Source organism: Pseudonaja textilis, chromosome Z (genome assembly GCF_049901715.1).
Source record: "Pseudonaja textilis isolate UNSWEBS1 chromosome Z, rPseTex1.2, whole genome shotgun sequence".
Classification (NCBI taxonomy): Eukaryota; Metazoa; Chordata; class Lepidosauria; order Squamata; family Elapidae; genus Pseudonaja; species Pseudonaja textilis.
The window spans coordinates 68,824,682-68,847,010 of record NC_142008.1 but is presented as its reverse complement, the minus strand read 5'-3'; the positions used below and the strand labels follow the sequence as shown (position 1 = coordinate 68,847,010).

The 22,329-nt window shown below is 41.6% G+C and overlaps 1 protein-coding gene across 2 annotated transcripts in view; it reads right to left on the bottom strand.

Annotated features, from left to right (window-relative positions):
• Positions 1–22,329, bottom strand: part of CDK13 (cyclin dependent kinase 13) — a 93,963-nt gene that overhangs the window by 18,317 nt on the left and 53,317 nt on the right. For both annotated transcript variants that reach the window (XM_087916317.1, XM_026702264.2), the window contains 3 exons: positions 9,764–9,865; positions 9,113–9,190; positions 8,555–8,671 (listed from right to left, as the gene is read on the bottom strand). In XM_087916317.1, the coding sequence (XP_087772443.1) occupies positions 8,555–8,671; positions 9,113–9,190; positions 9,764–9,865 (297 nt within the window). The remainder of the gene's footprint in view (positions 1–8,554; positions 8,672–9,112; positions 9,191–9,763; positions 9,866–22,329) is intronic.

Below are 22,329 nucleotides of genomic sequence, written 5' to 3'. Positions count from 1 at the left end.
TTATACTCATTGAGGCAACGTGCTAATTTACTGACTTGCTCTTCTCATTCGCTCCAGCTGATTTTGCCTTCTCAACCGTCTTCTATTTTTTACATTTAACCACAAATTTTCCAAGTTCTCATCTCCACTAGAAGACTCTCTCAAAACTTCCCTGTCAGCCATTCCCGGCTGTTGATCAGATAAGGAACCAGAGGAGGTCAAAGGTCCTGACAATTCTAATACATCAGGTCTGTCGTCCTTTGTCACATCCATCTCCTCATCCTGGTTATCAGTCCAATCAGTAAGCCAGGCCAGCTCATGTTTTTCTGCCATGACCTCTTCACTTGAACTCATATCAGTCACAGGAGCTGAATCCAAGCCCGGAGCCACAACACTATCCCTCACCGCAGGGTCCCTCCCCCGGGTCTGACGATCCGGATGCGGTTTCGAAGGGAAACGTTCATGAAAGTCCCGAATGATGTCTGGAGCATGAACTGCAGACGCATCTGTCCATGAGCAAATTTCCGAGTCATCCACTCTCCTCCCGACTAAATACTGGAAACGACCCTTGAGCCAACGCGAATCAGTAACGCTGACCACCGTGTCATCAACCTCCGCCTCACGGGGCGTTGATGGGGAAGTCGTACCAGCTGGAGCACGAAGAGGACAGTCCGGGGAGTCAGGAACCAAAAGAGAGCGATGGAATACAGGGTGAATACGCATGGAGTGCGGTAAGGTGAGCCGGTATGCCACAGGGTTGATAACCGCCTCAATCGGGAATGGACCGATGAAACGATGGTCCAATTTCCTAATTGAGCGATCGATCCGAAGGTGTTTCGTGGACAACCACACCTTGTCACCCACAGCTAATGGGGGCGGTGCTCGATGTGACCGGTCCGCAAACCGTTTATAGTCCTCTTTCGCTCGTTCAAGTTGTTGCCTTACTAAACGGTGGACCGCTTGTAGTTCCTCCAGAAAATCTTGTGTCTCAGGAACCGGTGAATCCATCCAAGTTAATGGGAAGAAGCGCGGATGATAACCTACATTCGCGAAAAATGGCGTTACCCGAGTGGAGGTGTGCTGCGAGTTATTAAAAGCGAATTCTGCCAATGGGAGGTATTTCGCCCAATTGCTTTGTCGCTGATTAACAAAACACCTCAAATATTGGGTAAGAATGCCAATCACCTTCTCAGTCCCGCCATCAGTTTCCGGATGGTGCGCTGATGCTAAGCACACCTGAACTTGTAGCGCTGCCATTAACTGTTTCCAAAACTGCGCAGTAAACTGAACCCCACGATCAGAAACCACTCTATCTGGCAGTCCATGCAGACGAAAGATATGCTGTAAAAATAGCTGAGCTGTAGTGCAGGATGAAGGTAATCTCCGACAGGGAATGAAATGAGCCATTTTAGTCAGCATATCAACTACCACGAGCACCGTCGTGAAGCCTGACGAGGATGGTAAATGCGTGAGAAAGTCCATGGAGATCGCTCCCCATTGTCTGCCCGGAGTCGGCAATGGTTGGAGGAGTCCAGGGGGCGCACCCGACGCCGCTTTCGCTTGCCTACACTGGACGCAAGAAGCGACGTAAGAGAACATATCGTGATGAACCCAAGGCCACCAAAAAGTCCGGGTGACCAAATGCAAGGTTTTATAAAATCCAAAATGGCCAGCAGCGGGGTTATCATGACATTGTGTCATGATGAGAGCTCTCAACGACCTGGTAGGTACATATAATAAACCCCGATGTCGGAGCAAGTCCTCTTCAATGGACCATGGAGAATCAGGTCCGACGTCCCCCCGTCTCTGCTGCGTCCACGCATCCAATCGTTGCGCCTCTCGTATGCGAGCCCGCAAGTCTACTGGATCTTGCAGTATGGCCAAGGATTCTGGTGGTAACACCGTTCGTAGAGGAAGAGGATCCTCGGGCCCGATATACTCGGGCTTCCGAGACAATGCGTCTGCCCTCCGATTCTGTCCACTCGGAACATAAGTAACGGAGAAATTGAACCTGGCAAAAAACAACAACCACCGAATCTGCCGTTGGTTCAATTTTTTAGCTGTGGTCAAATGTTCCAAGTTTCGGTGATCTGTCCGAACCTCTACCTTGTGCCGAGCCCCCTCTAAATGATGTCTCCAGGTCTCAAAAGCAGCCTTAATGGCCAACAACTCCTTTTCCCAGATGGTGTAGTTGCGCTCTGAAGCTGTGAGCTTCCTAGAATAGTATGCACATGGGAAAAGAGGCGCGCCATCCTTCGAAGCTTGTAACAGTACCGCTCCGATAGCGACATTAGAGCCATCTGTCTCGACCACAAATGGACGATTCAGATCAGGATGCCTCAATATCGGCTCAGCTACAAACGCTTTCTTTAAAATGTCAAAAGCCTGTTGTTGCGGGGCCCCCCACACAAACGGGACCTTCTTACGGAGGAGCTGAGTTATGGGGTCCATTACTTTAGCAAAGTCCGGGATAAAAGTCCGATAGTAGTTGGCGAATCCCAAAAGACGTTGGACGTCCTTGACTCGATGAGGGGCTTCCCAACTACACAATGCCTCAACCTTTTTTAGGGTCCATAGCAATGCCCTCGGGAGAAATGATATGCCCTAAAAACTCTATCGACAACTGAAAAAAGAAACACTTCTCCAGTTTCGCATAGAGATTATGCTCCCGAAGACGCTGCAGCACTTGACGGACCTGATGAAGGTGGTGATCTCTGGACCGAGAGTAGATTAAAATATCAACCAGATACACCACGACAAACCGATCCAGCATGTCCTGAAAAATGTCGTTCATCAAATGCTGGAATACAGCGGAGCGTTGGTTAGACCAAATGGCATGACGGTGTACTCAAAATGACCATAACGAAAAGCAACGCCGTCTTCCACTCATCCCTTGCGCATCCGAACCAGGTTGTAAGCCCCACGCAGATCGAGTTTAGTGAAGATAGTAGCCTCCCGCAACCGCTCCATCAATTCCGGAATGAGCGGTAAGGGATAGCTATTCCTCACGGTGATAGAATTTAGTCATCTATAATCACAACAGAGACGCAGTTCTCCCGACTTCTTCTTAACAAAAGAACGCGAGCCGAAAGAGGGGACGACGAGGGTCAAATAAATCCCGAGCTAAGTTTTTATCCAAAAACTCTCGAGTGCAACCAACTCGGGCTCCGACATGGAGTATAATCTCCCTTTGGCAATGGAGCGTCCGGTATCAGGTCCACGGGACAATCATAAGCACGATGTGGGGGTAATCGGTCTGCCTCCTGTTCGCTGAAAACATCGGAGTAATCCAACAGCTCCGAAGGAATTGAGACAGCAGGAGCGGCGATATCTTGGCCAGCGCAAACATGCCTCAGGTGGTCCACACATTGTAGGCTTGGAAAAGAAATGGCGTTCTGCGACCAAGCCACCAACGGATCGTGCAAACGCAACCAGGACATTCCGAGCACCAAAGGGAGATGGAGGTTCGAGGTGACATAAAAACTTATCGCCTCCTCATGATCCCCAATAAGCATACGCACTGGCTGAGTAGTACAGCGAATGGGTCCCGACTTGAGTTCACGCCCATCTACGGTTTCCACCTTAATGGGTGGATTCACAGGAATCAAAGGAATTCCAAAATGTTTAACAAAAGCACAGTCCATAAAGCTGGTTGTAGCCCCTGAATCCACCAGCCCAACGGCAGGAATTCCTTCCTTCTGGGACTGTAAGAAGATACAAGTGTCCAAAAATAAATGCCGAGGAGGACCAAGATTTACTTCGGCAATTTGGGATGGGGGTGGAGGATGTGCCCGACCTAGGGTTTCCCTGAGGTCGGGCCTACCCCATTTCCCGACGGGCCAGGAGTGGTTTCAGGCACAGGTCTGCGAGCCCTTCTCCAAGTGCAGGAATTTGCAAAATGTCCCGGATCCCCGCAATAAAGGCACAAGCCTTGCTGGAACCTTCTCGAACGTTCTCGCACCGTTAAGCGAGGGCGGAGTGCGCCTAACTCCATCGGCTCCTCAGCATTAACCGTGGGTTGGAAAACTCTCAGTGGCGTGGGTTCTCAAACATCACTCTCATTTGTTGGAGAAAACCCTGGAAATTGTTCAAGAACGGGCTATCTTGAACTAACAAGGGAGTAGCCCAACTAGCAGCCTTCCCGGTTAATAAACTGATTATAAATCCTACTTTAGACTGGTCAGTTGGGAAGTCTTCAGGCCTCAGAGAGATAAACAATTGGCATTGACCCATAAATGCCGGGAACCTGTCCATTTGCCCAGAAAATTTCTCCGGCATGGATACTGGGCTTTTCCTCACAGGAGGGGCAGGGGGAACAGCAGCAGGGCTTGGTAAGCTGGAAACATAATTCAGCAATTGTGTTACCTGATTCTGAAGCGTCACATTGCTTTGCAGTAGCTGATTAATTTGTTGTTGTTGCTGCTCTACCAAACGCTGCAGTTGATTTGAATCCATCTTGCTTTAAAGATGGTTTGTTTGGGCCAGGAACAATAATGTTATGACTCCCCTTCAAAATTCAAACGAACAAAACAGAAAGCAGCCGTTTCACAATTAAATCAAATGGAAAGAAGTCTTACAAGATAACAGCTGGCAGAAACCACAGCATAAATCTTTACTCTGTCCGGCAAACCAATCCTGGCAATAAATCTCCAGTCTCAGAGCTCCTTGCTGTAACGTCCTCACTCAAATAGTCATTTTGTTCCTGGCAAAATGTACCAGCCCAGCTGTGTCCTTTTATACTCATTGAGGCAACGTGCTAATTTACTGACTTGCTCTTCTCATTCGCTCCAGCTGATTTTGCCATCTCAACCGTCTTCTATTTTTTACATTTAACCACAAATTTTCCAAGTTCTCATCTCCACTAGAAGACTCTCTCAAACTTCCCTGTCAGCCATTCCCGGCTGTTGATCAGATAAGGAACCAGAGGAGGTCACAGGTCCTGACAATTCTAATACATCAGGTCTGTCGTCCTTTGTCACGTCCATCTCCTCATCCTGGTTATCAGTCCAATCAAGCCAAGCCAGGCCGGCTCATATTTTTCTGCCATGACCTCTTCACTTGAACTCATATCAGTCACAGGAGCTGAATCCAAGCCCGGAGCCACAACATATACGCATATGTTAGTTCAACAATGTGAAGACTGATATAAATTGTGAGTAAATGACTACAAAAGGATAGCACAAAAGATATGTAACCAACTGACACACTGTATGTATATAAAATGGAAGATGGTTTTATGTTTTTATGTTTTGTATGTTTGTTTTTAAAAATTAAAAAAATTAAAAAAGAAAACAAAATAATGTTCATTCAAAGATTTCAAAAGTTTTCTTCCCTTTTAGACTTAACATTTAAAGAAAGTTATATTTGTTTTCATTAACATTTAAAAAATGAGACCTCAGATAACTGACAACTTTTTCACATAAACTGATATGCTCAATTTTAATGCTACTCTAGAAGAATCTATACCAGTTGTCTATACAATGTAATGTTTAATATAATATTGTGCATATGTTAAATGTTAAATATAACACTTTGAGTCTGAATGAAAAATAATGCCTCAAAAGTTGTCAGATGACACTAGAAATTCTGACAAATTCTTTAGCATTTGTTGTTTCCTTTCAGTTGATGGAAGTTGCTAAGAAAAATAGTTATACTGTTATTGTTTGTGAAATGGAAGGCTGAAATGAGCATTTGTCACACCATTTTAAGCAACATGCCTTAATCGAAGGTTTTACTGCTAAAGGAGTTCTCCAACTGAAATTCAATTCCAAATGCTTATGGCAGTGACAGCAGTGATATAAAAATTGCGTGCTGGACCAACAATTATAAAAATGGTATACTGGGCAAAAGTGATTTGTTTGAACACCACAACCTGAACTAAATAATTAATGAATTTTGTATGAGAAATGTAAATGAATTGACAAATAGTCAGCAGAAACTCAAACAGGAATTGCTATTGTTGAGGTAATTCCCTGTTAGGAGAATGAGTGCATACAGGGATACGTATTTGAGAGAAGTGTTTGAATAATACACACACAGTACACAGATACACTGTACAGTAAATGTAGGTTTTTACTTCCAGAAAGGTTTAAGCAAAGTCCAAAATAAGCAATCCAAAATCATTCACAGGTAAATCAGTCAGTTTTCAATCCAGGGATAATCCAAATATCAAATTCCAGTGTCAAAAACAGTTCAGTAACAAACTTACATCAAATCCAGTAATATCAGTCAATTAGGAAAAATGGAGGAACGGCAATACTTTCCAACAGAAGGAAACAAGAGATACTCACTCAGACACACTCTCTTCTGAGACTAAGACTAAAACAATCCAGGTTTCTGGCTCCATCTTATGGCCGTTTGAAAAACCACACCCAATTGCAGTTTTTGCAATCTCTTAAAGACATAGTACTAAAATGTTTATCCTGGTTTATATATTTCCAACCCAAATACCTGTTAGGTGACTTATATTCCTAACAGCTATCAAACATGACATTTCACAGGAACATATTGGTCATGTTATTGATTTCTTCAATGTCAGAAGATTGTTAACAGCTGATCAATTGGGTTCATAATTACGACCCAAAAACACATTGTCAATCAAGGCAATATCATACAGAATTTTACTTGTGAAGAAAAAAAATCAAAACCCAAGTTTGGATCAGAAAATTCATGATTATCCCTTTTGGGGGGTATAAATGATATTTACATGATCACATAGATTTCTTGAAGCCTGTGACTAACATCCAAAACATCAATTAAAGAATTCAGAAGTACAAGAAAGAAATTTTGTTGCAACATTTTGCTCCCAATTTTATGAGCCATCCAAAAAGCAATTGCAAATGCCATATTTTCTCAATATTGAAGGAATATTTTTATTAGCATCTTTTTTTTACTCAAAGAGGTACAAAGGTCTATCAGGAACAAGTTGGAGGGATAGGATTTGGAGTTCTTTTGTAGTGGCTTTAACATGCTCATCCATCACTGACAGAAGTGTGTAATAAATAGTGGAAATATGTAGATAAGTACCTTATTTTTCACAATATAAGATGCACTTCTTCCCCCCAAAGTGAGGGGAAATGTCTGTATGTCTTATAGAGCAAATTGTTAACTAAAAAGATACTAAAAAGAGTGGGGGGAAACAAGGCATTCCTTAAATGCCTAATCACCCCGGCAGCCCAAAGTTTTTAGAGTGTAAGAAGATTATTGGAGAGCATGATGGATGACTCTTGGAGACGATGTGGCCCATTGGAGAAGTCACATCCAGGGGGTGGGGGGAAGACCAGGGTTAAGGGGAAAATGTATGATGTAATTTAGTATCAGTTGCACCCAGCTAAACGCCACATGGCCACTTCTAATAAATCAATTTTCTTTTCTTTGAGATGCGGCTAGACTTTTGATTTGAATAGGGGTGGAATTGTTGGAATCCTGACACGAATATTGCAGTGGGGGGGAAGGGGGTTGGTGCGGCAGCAGAATGCTGGAGTCTTCACTGCTGAGCAGCTTTTATTGGCGGTTGGATCAGCCTCCTGGAATATCACTGATCAGCTATCTAGGTGGCGGGGATTACCACCGCTGCCTATTGCCACCTGTTTACCACCGCTCAATCGCCATTGCCCATTCGCCACCAATCGCTGTTGCCCATTTGCCACTGCAGTTTACCACCAATTGGGCAGCTGCAATCGGCATCAGCTGCTGGCGTAACTAGGCAGCACCCAATGAGGCTCGGCAAACAGGCAGCGATAGGTGGCAGTGATCCCTGCCACCTAGAACAGCTGATCAGCAGAATTCCGGGAGGCTGATCCAACTGCCAATCAGCTGATCGGCAGCAAAGGCTCCAGCGTTCCCTGGTGAAGGCAGCACAGAGAAAGCACACTGTTTGCTGCAAAGACGCTAGCCAGATGAATACCGGATGGGTGTTGGGAGGCAGAGGCAGATTTTTTTTTCTTGTTTTCCTCTTCTAAAGCTAATGTGTGTCTTATAGTCCAGTGCGTCTTATAGTGCAAAAAATATGGTAAATACAGCATTCATTAAAATATCCTTATTTATATATCGAATTGATATGGTCACCCATCTTACAAGCTATTCTAATAAATAAAATAGTATTTATCTCACATGCAATATTTATTTTTCTCTATGTAGAGAGTATCAACTTAACTAAATAAAGAGCACTTTTCAAAATAGTTTGAATCATGCCAAAATATGCATAAAGACCTATGAAAATAGTTTTAAATAAATAGTCACAGCCCACATAAAATACAGGCAAAAACATTGCTTAGACTCTGGGTAGGCTTGGGAAAAGACTCAGATTGGATGAAAGGAAACGTAAAACACATGCAGGCATGCAAGATTTGTATTACGATAGCTTATCTCAATAAAATTTAGTTCCACTCTTTCTGTTGTTTCCTAATCTGGTCTATCTTGTAGGCTGTCAATAAAGGCAGAAGTACTTTTGTTGTCTATAAATTCTGCTTCTTTTCAAAGATGATATTTCAGAGATACAGGATATGAAGATCATAAACAACAGAATAAATTCATGAATGGGAGAAAACATATATTTAAATACTTAAATTCTTACAAAACAAACTCTTCCCTCAGTCTTCGACGATATTGCTTCTTTGGTTTCATGGTATTGAAATATGCCAATTTTATAACATCAGGCCATACTGCAGGACAAGGACTTCCACATATGCGGCTATGTAAAAACAATATATGTCATAAAATTAAAAAAGTACCACAAAGGTTATTGCATCAAACATGCGTTTAATTAAAACAATGCCACTCAAATCTACACAATTAGAAATACTTAAAGACTAAATTAATCTTAAATTGTAAGAATAACTCATCAGTAGAGAATTCTTGTTTGCCTAATAAAGCTATGGCCTGTTGGGTACAATATTTTATCTTCATTAAAAAATATTGCAACAGAAAGAAGACAAAAATTGGAAGAAGTGCTTAAAAAGCATCATTAAATTTTCTGAGTTGAAATCTATAATCATAATTATATTACAACTCCAGTTTCTCACTAGAAACAATTGTTTTTATTTTTGTAAAATATTGCAAGTAATATATTTTAATTGTATGGAGAGAAATATTTGCTGAAAAGTAATTTTTCAGTGACCTAGGATATACTGACCTTATCAGTTCCAGCTGAGCAAGTTCTTGATTTGCTTGAAATATTGGTTTTTTAGTAAAAAGTTCACCCAAGATACATCTACAAAAAGAAAGCAAATAATTCTAGGAGAATATAGGTCCAAATTAAAAATCCCCAACCCAAATAAATTTCCCAGGGGAAATGAAACACTGCTCAGCTTTATAGTATCAAATTATACAATTAATCCTTAATAACATTTCCCCAGAAAAACTTCTTTCAGCATAAAATATTTAGAAAGCCAAGGAATGCTGAAAATCTCAAGAAAAACAAGTATCTCAAGAAAAACTATATTCAGAAAATATTTTGAAATTATTGGAAGCCCTACTTTATTTGCAGTCCTGTTTCACTACATTGTACGTACACTCTAATGGCTTTATTCATTCCATTTGCACATACCTGCTGCTGTATCCAGGCAGTGATATTTTATGTGAGTAAGTATAAACAGGGACTGTAACTGCACCCCTTTTTAGGGCATTCTAGAGATAATACTGATAAGCACTGTCAATAAAACAACTGCTGCTGCGTTGTAACGTATCCTGGTCTATGGTTCAAATGTACCTATTATACCACGTAATCTGTACCTTTTTCCAAATTACTTTGCTGCATAAAGTTTATTAGTAAAAAATGCCTCACCCACAGCTCCAGACATCAATGGCAGGTGTGTATCGTTCCTCTCCTAGCAGAAGTTCAGGGGGACGGTACCATAAAGTTATAACTTTGTTGGTATATGGACGACTGGGGAAAAAGAAAATATTTTTGCATTTTTATTCAAACATAATTTCCCATTAAACATTTTTCCAAATCATGTTATCAAAATGAATTAAATCATCCTATAGGTCTTCCGAGCTCACTTTTCAATAGAATTACAGATTTCTTTCCCAAAATTTATGATTTTATCAGTGCTGATGGTATTCAAGTGATGCTTCGCTTATTTTGGGATTAGATCCAGGACACCTATTACTATTGGTACTACCTTTGCTTTTTTTGCCATAGTCATTCTACTTCTTTTTATTATTATTATTATTTTATTTTTTAAAAACAAAAATACAAATCTCTATTCACATTAACAGGGGCTTCCGGTGGTGAGGTCATGGTGAAAGGGGGAAAGGAGAACGGTCTCCGTTCCTGGAACCCATTCTTTTGCTTTTGGGGACCCTTCGGGGATGTGAAGAGCCTAAAGAGCCGAGCAGAATAGAGGGGAAGCCTGGACGACGACGAGGTGAAAGGCGATTGCCTGCTGCCATGAAAAAAAACTCCTGAAACCCAAAGTGAAAGTGCCTTCATACCAGTATGGCAGACCCGAGGCTGTGACTAAGCCACAGATGAGAAAGAAGTGAAGAGATTACTAACAGAGTGTGTTGTTAAAGCTGATCAGAAAATCCCAGAGATGCAACGGTGGTGACTTAACAAAAGAAAGTGAGTCCTGAATATTTACTGAAAAGGGAAGCTTCGGCAGGTGGGGAATCCCCGAGGAATGTGGATTTGGCAGAACGAGCAGTGATTCAGCAAATTTGCATAGACTGAAAAGATTGAGAAGAGAGAGGACACAGAACTTTGAGTGAAGGACTTCAGCAGGTGGCAAGGAAAGATGAATGGATATACAGAGGAGGATATGGAAAGAAAAAATGAGGATTTGAAAGATTTAAAGAAGGAACCAGGAGAGTGGAGGGAGAAGGAAGGAAGCAGCAAGAACGGCGAGTTGGAGAGAGTGAAAGGACTGGACAGATATTTGATTGAAGGAGACAATGAGGCCCATGAGGTGTGGAGAGGAGATCGACAAGACGGACATTAAACTGAAGGGGATTGAAAGGAGAAAGAGAAAGTGTGAAGTATAAGATGGAGAAAAGAAATGAAAAATGGCAGAAGGAAAGATAAAGTGGAGCTCAGACCTGAGGAAAGAGGAGAAAGGAACGCCAGAGACAACAGAATAGAATTGGACTGAAGGATAGTTTCTGATAGTGCTGACAGTGAGTGATTAAGTTCAAAACTTTCGACTGGTTTAACTTTGGTTAAACTTAAACTAAGAAATCTAAGGAGCTTGGGGGGGGGGGAACAAAACTGGATTTATAGATATTGTTTGATTATGTCTATAAGATAAGAGGAGAAATATATGTGGTGTATAATTATATATATTTCTCCTCTACTACAATTTACTATAATTACAGTGATGTATTATACTGAAATACTTATACTACTTCTATATCTATGCACAATTAAGTTCTAATTTATAACTAATAACCATATTTCCTTTTTTCTGTAAGAGAAATATTGATTAATTAGTTTGTTATATTGATAAGAGTGCTATTATTTCACTCGTTGAAACATTAATGAATTGTTACTTAAGATAAATTTAAGATATCTATTCTTTAATAGAATTAAGAACATTTAGTATATGGATCAAAAGAAATTATGGTAATATAGTATATAAATAGGATAAATAGGATAGGAGTAGTGAGAAAGAGTTTGGTTGAGAGGTAGATAGGTATGCTTTGTGATTGGTAGAGATATAGTGGATTGGAAAGGTTTAAATGTTTAAAATAAGGAAAACCTGGAAAATTGGAGTAGGTTCTAAAGTAGAAACAAGTAGAAATAAGTAGGAAGGGGAAAAAAAGAGATCAACCAAAATAAAACCTTAAAACAGAACATAAAGTGGATGCTAGTGTGGGCAGAAGTAAACTGAAGTTTCAAAAACATGACAAGTGCCATAACATCAACCTTGAAAACGACAAACAAGACAACACAGTATTGACAGTCTCATCCCCTGCTAGCCAGAAAATGATCGAGGGAATGTTGGTGGCCAAAAAGAAAGTACAACGTCTAACATGCAAACAATACAAGCATCATTGCTGGTAATCCAAGAAACTATGATGAAGATGCAGGAGAATATATCAAGGAACCAGGTGGAAATAAAGGGGAACATCAACAAGCTAGAAGACAAAGTAGACACGATACAACAAACTATTGAGAAGAATGAACAAAAACTACAAGTAGTGGAAATTAGATCAGAGCAAAATGAGAAGAAACTGGAGTTAGTAGATAGAAAGATGACGACAGTGAATAAGGAATTAGAGGAACGAATTATACATCTCAAAATGGACCATGATGCTTTTTACTTTTTACTTGCTTTTTACATCATGGAGAGCAAAGAGGAAGATCTGAGCACTATCATGGCAGAACTAATTGCACCAGTTTTACAGAGAGAAAGTCGAGAGATCCTGTTAGAAATTGATGAAGCCTATAGAATTCAAACCAGCTATACGAGACACAATAGATTACTACAAGAAGTCTATGTTAGGTTTGCTGGGAAGAAGGTACGGGACATAATATATAAAATAACGAGGGACAAACCATTAATATACAAAGATAAAGAAATACAAACTTTAAAACAGATTCCGAAAAAAGTTCTCAAACACAGAAGAGATTATAAATTTCTGGCAACACAATTGATTAAAAGAAATATAGTGTTTCGGTGGCTTATCCTGGAAGGGATGTTAATAACATCACAGGAGAAGAGGTTGCAAATAGACAATTTGAATAAAGCACAGAACCTGTATGACCAAATAATAGGAACGGAAGAAAGTAGTAGCAGGGATGAGCTGGAGACAGGGAGCCAAGAAGACCAACGACAGGAACTAGGAGAAATGGAACAAGGAGGAAGTAAAGAGGAAATTGAGCAAGGAGAGAAGGAAGTAATGAGACTAAGAACATGCCCACAAAGAGACACGAGAATTAATAGAAGGCAGATATTAACTTGTAGGTAGGATGATGGAAGAGGAAACCAGGCCAATATCATTAAACATTAATAGACTAAACTCACCCATTTAAAAAAAACCCAAATATTAACGAGATTGGCTAAACAAAAAGTAGAAATAATATGTCTGTAAGAAGTGCACATTAAAGAACAGTTTAGGAAATACTTAGAATACCCAAAACTCGGAAGATTATTTACAGCTCTGGTGGATCAGAAACAGAGGGATAGCTATATATATCAAAGAAGGAATAAAGGCAGTAGAAAAATATGTAGACCCCAATGGAAGAGTGTTGATACTTGAATTAGAGATATGTCAGAAGCAAATGTTATTAGTTGTAATTTATGCCCCGAATGAAAATCAAAATCAATTTTATAGTAATTTACATGATAAAATTTTAGAAATTGGACAAGGAAATATATGTATAATGGGGGATTTTAATGTGGTGGAAGACAAAAGAAAGGACTATGTTAGTAGTACAAAAAATAAAAAAGGAGAACCCTGCCAACATTCTTCTTTGAGATGATACAGGAATTGAACTTGGTGGACCAATGGAGGAGATTAAACTCGGGGAAAAAAGAATATACTTTCCATTCCAATCCATATAAGTCATGGTCGTGATTAGATATGGCGTGGATGAACATAGAACTAGGAAATGAATTAGAATCAGTAGAGATTATGACAAATTTATGGGCAGACCACAATCCATTAAAAATAATTTGGAAAGGAAGGAAAAAATTGAAGAGAAGATGGACATTGCACCCCAGATCATAAAAGAGAAAATTCAAACAGAAATTGAGTTATTTTTTAAGGAGAATACTGTCCAACAAACATCAATACAGACATTATGGGACACAGCAGAAGCATATTTGAAGGGAATAACAATAGACTGCATGGCTAAAAGAAATAAAGAAAGGTGGGGAAAACAAAACAGGTTACACGAGGAGATTAAAGAGTTAGAAAGCAGACTACAAAAAACACCACAAGATGAGAAAATGAGAAGGGAGATGATTTTAATTTAGCATAAGTTAAATATTATGAACCAGGAAGAGAGAGTAAAGGAGGTCAAAAGAGAGAAGGAGAATTTTTTTTGAGCATGCTAATAAGCCTGGGAGGTGGTTAGCCCATAAGTTAAAAATAGAAAAGGAGAAAAGGCTGATACAGGAGTTGAGAGATGAAAATAGAAAATTGCAATATCGAATGGCAGAGAAGAAAGAGTGCAAAAATATTTTGAACAATTATATAAGGAGGTTAAGATGAACAAAGATAATATAGAACAATATCTGAAAGAGAAAGGTCTACCGGAAATAAGAGAAGAACAGAGAGATATTCTAAATAGAGAAATAACACTCATAGAATTAGATATGGAGGTTAAAAAACAGAAAAATAATAAGATTCCAGGGATGGATGATTTCCTGGCAGAAATATATAAATGTCTGTATGAGTGTTTTGAACCAGTGATGTTGGATCTGTATAATGATGTACTGGAGCACACCAAGCAACCCGAATCATGGACAGAATCCCCAAAGAAGATACTGACCACAACCAAATTAAAAACTATAGGCCAATTTCTTTATTGAAAGCCGACTATAAGAAATTCACAACAATGTCTGAAAGGTTGAAAGTAGTACTAAACGATCTTATACATCCAGATCAGAACGATTTTCTACCTTCCAGATAGATAAGAAATAACATGAGAATAGTGCTTAATGTATTAGAATACTATGAGGCCCACCCAGAAAAGCAGGCAGCATTGATTTTCTTGGATGCTCAGAAAGCATTCGATAATCTCAATTGGCAGTTCTTAATTCAACAGGTAGAGAACATGGGATTTGGAATCAAATTTAGAAAAATGATAAGTATTGTATACTCAAACCAAAAAGCTAAGGTGATAAACAGAGAGACTACAGAAAGTTTTAAAATAAGGTAAAGTGTACAGCAGGGATGTCCAATGTCACTTCTACTTTTCATCTTGACTCTGGAAGTGGTATCAACCCAGATCAGACAAAATATGGAAATAAGTGGATTGAAGATTAAAGGAGAACAATATAAGGAACAGGCGTTTTCAGATGACCTGGTGTTTTTTATTGAAGTCATTCTACTTCTATTTACAGGTCTTTGTACTTTGTGTCATCGTTCTCATCTTTCTCTTCTGTTCTACTATCTCCAGATATTGCCATGTCCACTATCCAATTTTCTTTGTCTTTCTTATAAGTAATTGTTGTGTCTGTTTGTAATCAGTCTGTGTGATCTTCTTGCAATAGCAAACTACCGTATTTACCGGACTATAAGCCGCTACTTTTTTCCCACGCTTCGAAACCTGCAGCTTGTACAACAATGCAGCTTATCAATAGATTTTTCTTCGCTAACTGCCATCAGAGGGCGCCAAAACGTGACAGACACAAGAGGTCAATGCAAAGACACTACTGGTAGTTTTTGGCGCACTCGAGGCAAGCAACACGACACGCACGAACGCAAAATATTTTTCACACCCTCATCATGGAAAGTACACGAAGAAAAGCATATGATGCATCTTTTAAGTTGAAAGCAATCAATCTGTCTATCCAGGAAGGAAATAGAGCTACTGCACATAAGCTTGGCATTAATGAATCAATGGTGAGACGTTGGAGACGTCTGGCCGCATGCGAAGAGCATTCTTCTCTTTCTTGTAAATATCTCATTTCATAACGTATATATCTGTGGCTTATAGTCTGGTGTGTCTAATATATGTAAAAAATATTTTTTTCTTTTAAAATTTAGTGGGTGTGGCTTATATTCTGATGCACTCTATAGTCCGGTAAATACGGTACATAGTTCACCATTCACTTCTGTGCAGAGGCTCCATTTGCTGTCTGTGGCTGTCTACTCAATTCTGACTTCGTATGCATTTGTTCTTAAGGTTTCATTTTGTGCAGCCAGAATTAATCCAGCTCTTTTTTCATTTTTCTTGTTCTTAGCCATCGCCATGTGTTATCTGCTATGCCTATTTTTTTCTATACTGGTTGTAAAATACTTTGCCTTGCCATGTCTATTTTATACTCATTTAGTTTTTCCTTTAGGCCTGTTTGGCCTCAGCAAGCTTTCCTGATATACTAACTTCCATGCATCTTCTTCACCGTCTTTCAGATACTCTTTCAATACCCTTTTATTTTCATCTGCCTGGTATACTTGCAACATTCCAAGCTCACCCATTTTTCTTGGAAAACAGTGTCTGTCAAGGGCATGATTCATTGTCATTATTTTCCAGGATTTTTGTTCTCTTTGAATCCAGTTGACTATTTCATCTGCATATATACTGGAATTGCCCAGATGTTAATCACCTTGATATTATTTCCTCCTATGAGTTTGAACGTTAAGATCTTCCTCATTCTCACTGTTACAGTCAGAGGTGGTATTCAGCAGGTTCTGACCAGTTCTGGAGAACTGGTAGCAGAAATTTTATCAGCTATGACTGGCCCTGCCCCCATCTATTCTCTTCCTCCCAAGTCCCAGCTGATCGGCTGGATCTTCTTTTGTTGCCCTGCACAAGACAACAGAGCTGGAAAGCAGGTTAGTGGGGTGGGGATGGAATGGGATTTTGCAGTAATCTTTCCCCAGGAGTGGGGATTTTACAATATCCTTCCCCTGCCATGCCCACCAAACCACACAACACCCACCAAGCCATGCCCACAGAACCAGTGGTAAAATTTTTTGAATCCCACTACTGGTTGTAGTCACTTCTGACCTTCATGACTTCAGTGTGCTTAATATTGCCAACTTGAAGAACACCGAGATATTTGTAATTATTGTCTGCAGCCAGACTCTGAAGTTAAGTTATTAACATAGGGCATTGATTACTTCAGTAGTCACCATTTTCCCTTTTTATTTATTTGACTGATTTAAGAAAATTTATATGGCCAACTCATTCTCAGTAACTGTGGGTGATGTACAAGGTTAAAAGCTCAATTTTAAAAAAGAATTTAAAAAAGTTATGTTCTTCAAATGCAATTACATTTTATACAAAATAATTGGATGATCTGTGACTGCTAATTTTGGCATTTTCTTATTCAGTTTCCATAGAAGAGTAATTCTGATCACAGAATTAGTCTTCTGATTCAGAAAGGACGTTGGTACTTACCTGATACTCCTGTTCTCTGTGAGCTGTGAAGAGCATCCAGAAGTGGGGAAGGGCTTCAGTCTCTTCTGGAAAGGCTGGGCTTAAAACTCCGGGATGCTCCTCCTCCTCCACGGGACACCTCCCCAGCGTCCCCCAGTTTTGCGAAGACTGAGTGCCAAAGTCCGGAACTCATCACCTATTCTAGATCCCTGACTGGAACAGAACCCCACCAGACGGAAAGAAATGGGTGGGGCTGGATGCTCTTCACAGCTCACAGAGAATGGGCGTATCAGGTAAGTACCAATGCCTTTTCTCCCATGAGCTGTTCAGAGCATCCAGAAGTGGGACATACCAAAGCTTGGCCTGTCCTTAGGGAAGGACTGGATCAAAATCCACTCCTAAACTCTGTGGACCCTCTGCAGGACTCTTCTGCCAAATGAAGGATAGACATCAATTTTATAATTTCTGACAAAGAGCGATGATGAAGCTCAAGTTGCCGCTCTGCAAATTTTGTCTATGGAAGCCCGTGTGGCCCATGCTGCTGATGTTGCTGCACTCCTTGTTGAGTGGGCTGTACTGCCCTTAGGAACTGAGATGGACTGGCATTCGTAACTTTTAGCTATGGTAGCTCTCAACCATCTACCAATGGTCATTGACGACACCTTGTGTCCTAAAGTGGATGGGTTGAATGATAGGAATAGAGCCTCAGATTTTCGAAATGCCACTGTGAGGTCTAGATAGATGCTTAACGCCCTTCGAACGTCAAGTCGATGCCATTGATGCTCCAGTCTATGAGATGGTTTCGAACAAAAATTTGGAAGCACCAACTCCTGCACTCTGTGGAAGACTGAATTTACTTTAGGGGTGAATGATGGATCCAATCTGAGAACCACTCTGTCCACATGAAACACGACAGGTCCTTTCTCATCAACAATGCTGCCAATTCGGAAATCCTCCTTGCTGATGTGATTGCAATTAAGAAGACCACCTTATGTCATTTGAGACTAGCGGTTCTTAAAGGCTCAAACGGGCCAGTTGTAAGTGCGGTTAACAACTTGTTGAGCTCCCAAGTGGGATAGCGGTGAATTACAGGAGGTCATAAGTTTGCAGCACCCTTAAGAAAGCTGCGGACATGTGGATGGTGCGCTATGGAATGAAGGTCACCCCAGGATATCACTGAGGCTAAGGCCTCCACCTGTCTGCGTAAAGTATTTGGAGATAGGCCTTTGGTCAACCCCTCCTGTAAAAAGTCCAATAATTGTCCTATTGATGGGGCGGTTGGGTCGATCTTAGACTCCCGGCACCAGCGACGGAAAGCGGATCACGTGGCCTCGTATATACGATTTGTTGAGGATCATCTGGATGTTTGTATGGTGGCAATGGCATCCTGAAATCTGTTGGGTCCTTAAATGGCTCCGCTCAACCTCCATACGACGAGGCTGAGCCACTGTGGGTCCGGGTGAAGTACCGGCCTTTGCGAGAGGAAAACCCTCAACAGTGGAATTTTCCACGGTTGTTGTCTTGACAGGTCCTGCAAGTCCACAAACCACGTTCCCTGGGCCAGTAAGGGGCGACCAATATCAATTCCGCTCGTTCCTCCAATAACTTCTGGATCAACCTGGGTATTACAGGGAGTGGAGGAAATGCATATAGAGGTCTGGGAGGCCACTGACATCGCAGGGCGTTGACGGCCTCCGCCCCAAGTCGGGTACCTTGAAATATACCGGGGCAATTGGGCATTGAGGGGAGAGGCAAATAGATCAGTCACCAGTTGCCCAAACCTCCGCACTGGAAGAAAGACGGGTGTAGGCGCCACTCTGATCTATCGTGACCCTGCTGAGCCAGTCCGCTTGTGTGTTTAAGGTCCCTGCTATGTGCTCTACCTTGAGCAAAAACAGATTGGCCTTGGCCCACTTGAACAACCTGGCCGTCTCCAGCATCAGAAGTTTGGAGTGGGTACCCCCCTGTCTGTTTACGTGGGCCTTGGTTGTGATATTGTCTGTCAAGACCAGAACATGGCATGATTGGAAAAGGGGTAGAAAACTGCGTAATGTCAGTTGAACTGCTCGCAGCTCCAACAGGTTGATGCTTTGTGATTGTTCGGAAATAGTCCAACTTCCCTGTGCAGCGTGGGATTGGAAGTGATCTCCCCATCCTACCAGGCTGGCATTGGTTGTGATCATTGCCCTGCAAGGTTCCTTGAAAGGACACCCCTTGTTTATCGTGTTTTCCGACCACCAGCGGAGTGATCAGAGAACATTGTGCGGTACCTATCTGGATGTTGGAAGTGGCTCTTCTGGATTGCTGGAAAGGTAGAGGAACCATTGCAGATCTCTAGAATGGAATCAAGCCCAAGGCACAATGGAAATACAAGAAATCAGTTTCCCTAACAGTTGAGACAGAACTGCCAACTCTTTAAGGCTCTGATCTCTCTGGCCAAAGACTGGATACTATTTAACCTGTCCTGAGAGAGAAAAACCTTGCTCTCCACAGTATCTATCACTGCCCCTAAATGAACTAACCTAGTTGAAGGGATCAAATGGCTTTTATCCCAATTTATGGAAAAGCCGTGGCCTTGAAAGGTCTCCAGAGTAATCTTGGTATCCAAATTTGCTTGATGTCTGGAAGATGAAAAAATTAAAATATCATCCAGATAACATTGTAAACAAATAGATTTGATCCTGAGGGAGGCAGCCAAAGCCGCTAGGACCTTGGTAAAAGTCCTAGGGGCCGAAGCCAGACCGAGTGGTAGGGCAATATATTCATAGTGCCAATCACAATAGCAAAATCTAAGATATTTGTAGTGAGCAGGTCTAATTGGTATAAGTAGATAAGCCTCTGCCAGATCTATAGAGGTCAGGACATTGTTCTCTCTGATGCTGAGCAGAATGGACTGGAGAGTAGTCATCTTGAATTTTCGATAAACCAATGATCTGTTCAGACGTTTGAGGTCCAGAATTGCCCTCCAGCCCCCCAAACTCTTTGGGACCACAAACAATAGAGAGTAACAGCCTTGACCCCGTTGTTCAGATGGAACCTCTCTAATGGCCAGAATATGCAGAACATGATTGATAGCCTCTGCATCAACACTCTCTTAATGGGGTCCGTGGACCTAGGACTCCTAATGAAAAAGTTCGGGGGGGAGGATTGAAACTCTAGCGCCAAACCAAACCTAACAGAATCCCTGACCCACGCATCAGAGGTGGAGCTGTCCCATTGATCAGTAAACAATTTTAGCCGCCCTCCAATGGGAGCTGCTGTCAAAGACTCACTTGGGGCGACGAAAAAATCTGCCTCCGGTACCTCTGGGTTTTTTTCTGTTTTGGCCTCCCTGCTGACCTCTATCGGAAGATTCCGACCTATCCTGTCTAAAACTGGGCCTGTAGCCTGATGTTCTCTGCGATCTGGGAACATATGGGCCTTGATAGTGGGGCCGAAAGGAACCCCTTCGAAACGACTGGGACATTCTGTTTTCAGACCTCCGAAAAAGAAGGGGAAGCACTTTTTTCTTGTTTCTATTCTCAATAAGCAGGGGCTCCAAGACATTGCCAAATAATTTATCTCCCGATATTGGGGCTGATGCCAGTTTGCATTTATGCTTAGTATCCGCCTGGCAATGTCTGAGCCATAGCAGTCTCCATGCTGATACATGAGATACTATGGCTCTAGACGAGAATTTGACTGCATTAAATGTGGTGTCGGCAGAGAATTCTGCCGCTGCAAGAATCTTAGCAATGTCATGGTGGGCTCTGACATTTGACGCCGGCAATATATCCCTCAAGTGGAAGAGTCATCGTAGGGAGGATCGTGTAAAAAAGGACACAGCTGTAGCTGCCCTAATGGCCCAGGCGTCAGAAACATGCGCCCTACAGAATGCCAACTCTGCTCTCTTTTCTCCGGTCTCAGGTTGAAGAAGAGGCCAGTGCCACAATGGGCTCATCCACCTCTGGCGTTTTGAGAAAATTTGAAAACTCTGGTGCCAAATTATAATATCGTTTATCGTACCCTGTTGGGGCTGGGTAGGATGCTGCTGATGCCCATTGATTTTGTACTAATTCAGCAAACATACGAGGGACAGGAATAGCCTCATTAGCCGGTTGTGAGAATATTAGATCCTCGGATTCGTCCTGAGACCCTGTTGACAACGGATGAGGACTTGATGTGCCTAGTTTAGCGGTGTTCTTTGCTTTGAACAGTAAAGATTTAAAGAGGTGCGGATGAAAAGGCCAGAAAAGGTAGGCTGGTCCAGAATGAGACCTTTGTCATCTGACATTCCTCGTTCTAGTGGGTCAGCCTCTGACAACCCCAAGTCCATCTGATGGATCGACCCCACCTCCATGGGAACATCCTGGTCATCTAATTCCACCTCCTCCCGAAGCCCCTGGACTGGTATGTCAGGAATATTGGAGAATACCTGAGTTTGATGATGTCCCATATGCGCAAAGGATCGAGCAGACAGGGATCCCGCTTCCAAAGTAGCCGAAAAGTGTCTGGTCCGGATGGATTGCTGAACTCCAGTTGCAATGCCCTTTTGTATGGCCATCTCCATCCATTGCCTCATTTTGATGGGAATAGTCTCAGGTAATCCCTCTGTCTTAAACCAGCGGCCGTAGGGGTGAAGATTGCCTCTGGGATTCGCAGGGCAGTGCTCATTGGAGGAGATATGCCTATGGGAGGCTGTCCAGAAATAGCCTGTCTGGGCTGGGTGGGTAAGTCCAAGGGCCCCAACAATGTACTTGGGCCCTGATCCGATTGTTGTGTCATAGCCATCTTGTCCGCCGCCCTGGCCCGTTGTCACCTTCCATTGTGGATGACTGATTCTCGTGCCTCTAACTTTAATTTTTTTAAAAAAATATTGTTGCTGTTGTTGTTGTTGTTGTTGTTGTTGTTGTTGTTGTTGTTGTTATTATTATTATTATTATTATTATTATTATTATTATTATTATTATTATTATTTGTACTTAGGGATGATGCCTACCCTGTGGTTGAAAGTAGAACGCTTCTCCAGGAGTATAAGTCTATACACACACACACACACACACATTTATACATATACGTGCCTATATCTACATGTAAAACTGTGTATATGGGAAACAGTATCTAAGGGTCCCCAACAAGGGAAACCCCCAGGCGCTCCAAGCAAGAAATATTCTGGATCCTTGGTCCCCAACAAGGGAAACCAGCTATACAGGGCCTGGATGGATCCTTTCCTGTCAAAAACGTCCCACTGTTTGCAGCTTCACTCCAATGTAATGATCCAAAAGCAATTGCAAAAAGAAAAAAATTCCTGTTTAAGGACTAGCCTGCTTATCCAACTCCAGCAAGATAAAAGAGAAATAATGCCAGGGAAGTGG